The sequence below is a fragment of the Henckelia pumila genome, chromosome 4 (genome assembly GCF_033568475.1).
Source record: "Henckelia pumila isolate YLH828 chromosome 4, ASM3356847v2, whole genome shotgun sequence".
Classification (NCBI taxonomy): domain Eukaryota; kingdom Viridiplantae; phylum Streptophyta; class Magnoliopsida; order Lamiales; family Gesneriaceae; genus Henckelia; species Henckelia pumila.
In genome coordinates, this window is record NC_133123.1 from 18,449,218 (window position 1) to 18,451,567 (window position 2,350).

Here is a 2,350-nt window from a genome sequence, read left to right on the forward strand (position 1 = left end):
CAACCAGATCAAAGTTTCACTTTGAAGTATCCGTTGCTAAGGTTGCTGAACTAAAAGACAAAAGCATTGAATGAGATTTTGAACGTTAGTTGGCTTCTCTCTAAAGTTAAGATTTGTGAGCCAATTTATGAGATATATTGGCGGCTCAATTTTAGAAATTGTTGGCGGCTCACTGGCTAGTTTTTGAAGACTATAAATACTCAGTGATTCGAAAGATTCAAAACCATGCAAGAGTGAATAACACAAGCTATTCAAATCTAAGATTATCACGTTCATCTGAAATGCCAAAAAGCCTTCACTCAATACCCTAACTCAGAAACTCATACTATCAGATCAAAGTTTCGAAGCACTGAGTTAGAGAGTATTTCAAATATTGATCAAGCTCAAGAAATACATACAAGAACGATCCAGATCAAAGTCATTTGTAGCCTTCCAGATCAAAATACCGAAGCATATTTTGTGGCTTTACTTTAAAACTCAAAGCAGAGTGTTTGTTCTGCTTCGAGAGAGAGTATTGCTAGGAGTTACTCTCAAAGGATTGATTGGATTGGATTTGTACAAAGCGTTGTATAAATAAAAGTCTTTTAGTGGAATCCTTCTAGAAAAAGAAGAAGGGGTGACGTAGGAGAATTCATCTCCGAACATCCATAAAAATTATGTCCCTCTTTACATACTGCATTTACATTATTTTATCTGTCTTAGTTTTCTTTCTGACAATTCAAATCTATGCGGAAGATTTCTTCCGCCTGATCACTTCAGATCTTTCGAGCAGATCAAAATTTTTAAGCAATAAAACTTCTGTCTGATTTTCACAAATCGGATCGAAGAATCCTTAAAATTTTAAATAGTGTATTCACCCCCACCCCCTCTACACCTATTTTCGATCCTAATAAGTGGTATCAGAGAGGTTCTTGCTTATCACCTGAATCGTCTCTTAACTATGGCATCCTTAGCTATGGAATCTTTTAGTAAAATTCATATGTTCTCAAAAGAAGATTATAATGACTGAAAAATTCGTATGCAGGCACATTTCTCAGCACTGAATGATGATATGTGATTCGGGGTAACATATGGACCAATGAAGATTATGAAAATTAACACTGTCATTGCCATTACTGATGGTGCTCCTCAAATGATAGAAAAGCCTCGAGCTTAATGAACTTCTGAAGATAAGAGAAAATCCAATCTGGACAATGTAGCCAGAGATATACTATACAAGACTCTAGATAAAAACATGTTTAGCAAAATCAAAAGTTGTTCCACTGCCAAAGAAATATGGGAGAAGCTCACTCAACTATGTGAAGAAAATGATCAAACAAAGGAAAACAAACTCATGGTGGTCATCCAAAAGTTTGACAACATAAAGATGAAATCGGGAGAGACAATGAATGAATTTGACGAAAGATTCAACAACATTATGATCGAGCTGAATGCACTTGGAAAGAGTTATAGGAACCGTGAAGTAGCACTCAAAGTCATGAGAGCTCTACCACGTGGATGTGATGTGAAGATAGTAGCTATGAGAGAATCCAAAGATCTCGATAAGATCGAATTACATGATCTATTTGCAGATCTCAAAGCCTATGAATTCGAGCTGGGAGTTCGAACAGAGGAAGAGACATCAACACCACAAGTTACCAAGGCTCTCACTGCAGCAAATGAAATCCCAGTAACCAAAACCGCAGAACAAATTACTAGTGATGCAATGTCACTATTTTTCAAGAATTTTGGAAGATTCATGAGGAAGAATCACAAGAATTTCCAAAGAACAAACATATCAATCTTTAAACTAAAAGAACCAGCTGAAGAAAATCGAGCTTGCTACAACTGTGGAAAAGAAGGACATTTCATAGCTAACTGTACCAAACCTAGGAAAGATGAGAAAATAACATCACACAAAAAGATCTCCAGAGAAGAAAGGAAGCAATTCAAAAAGAAAGAAAGAACCAAAGGCTCTGGTAGCAGATGAAAGAAACATCAAATGGGCTGATCAGACTTTACTTCATCTGACTCAGAGACATCGTCAAGTGAAAGTGAAGATACCAACTGATATGAATTCTCGTTGTATGGAAGACAAACACGATTATAAACGAATCGTACCCTCAATCCAATGAACAAAAAGAAATCAAATAAATTTCCCAATCTTGAAACAAGTAAAACTGTGGATTATTCACCTCTAGTTTACTTGAAACTAGCAACAAATAATCACAAACGAAAACAATTATTCTCAACTGAACCTTCAAAAAACTTGTTTCTGACAATCCTCGAAGAAGAACAATCAACAAACGCCACAAAATTGAATACTTTGATAAATTTGATTTTTGGGCAAGCAAAAAAGCTTGATAAAATT

General features: G+C 35.6%; 1 protein-coding gene across 1 annotated transcript; it reads left to right on the forward strand.

The window, feature by feature from the left end:
- The first annotated feature begins 1,234 nt into the window (after positions 1 to 1,234).
- On the forward strand, positions 1,235 to 1,969 carry LOC140860597 (uncharacterized). The gene has a single exon (XM_073263599.1). The coding sequence runs from the start codon at positions 1,235 to 1,237 to the stop codon at positions 1,967 to 1,969; it is 735 nt and encodes a 244-aa protein (XP_073119700.1).
- The last annotated feature ends 381 nt before the right edge of the window (positions 1,970 to 2,350 follow it).

Bases quoted from the DNA above. Each gene is read 5' to 3' on its own strand.
- LOC140860597 (XM_073263599.1), top strand. From the start codon at position 1,235: ATGTTTAGCAAAATCAAAAGTTGTTCCACTGCCAAAGAAATATGGGAG.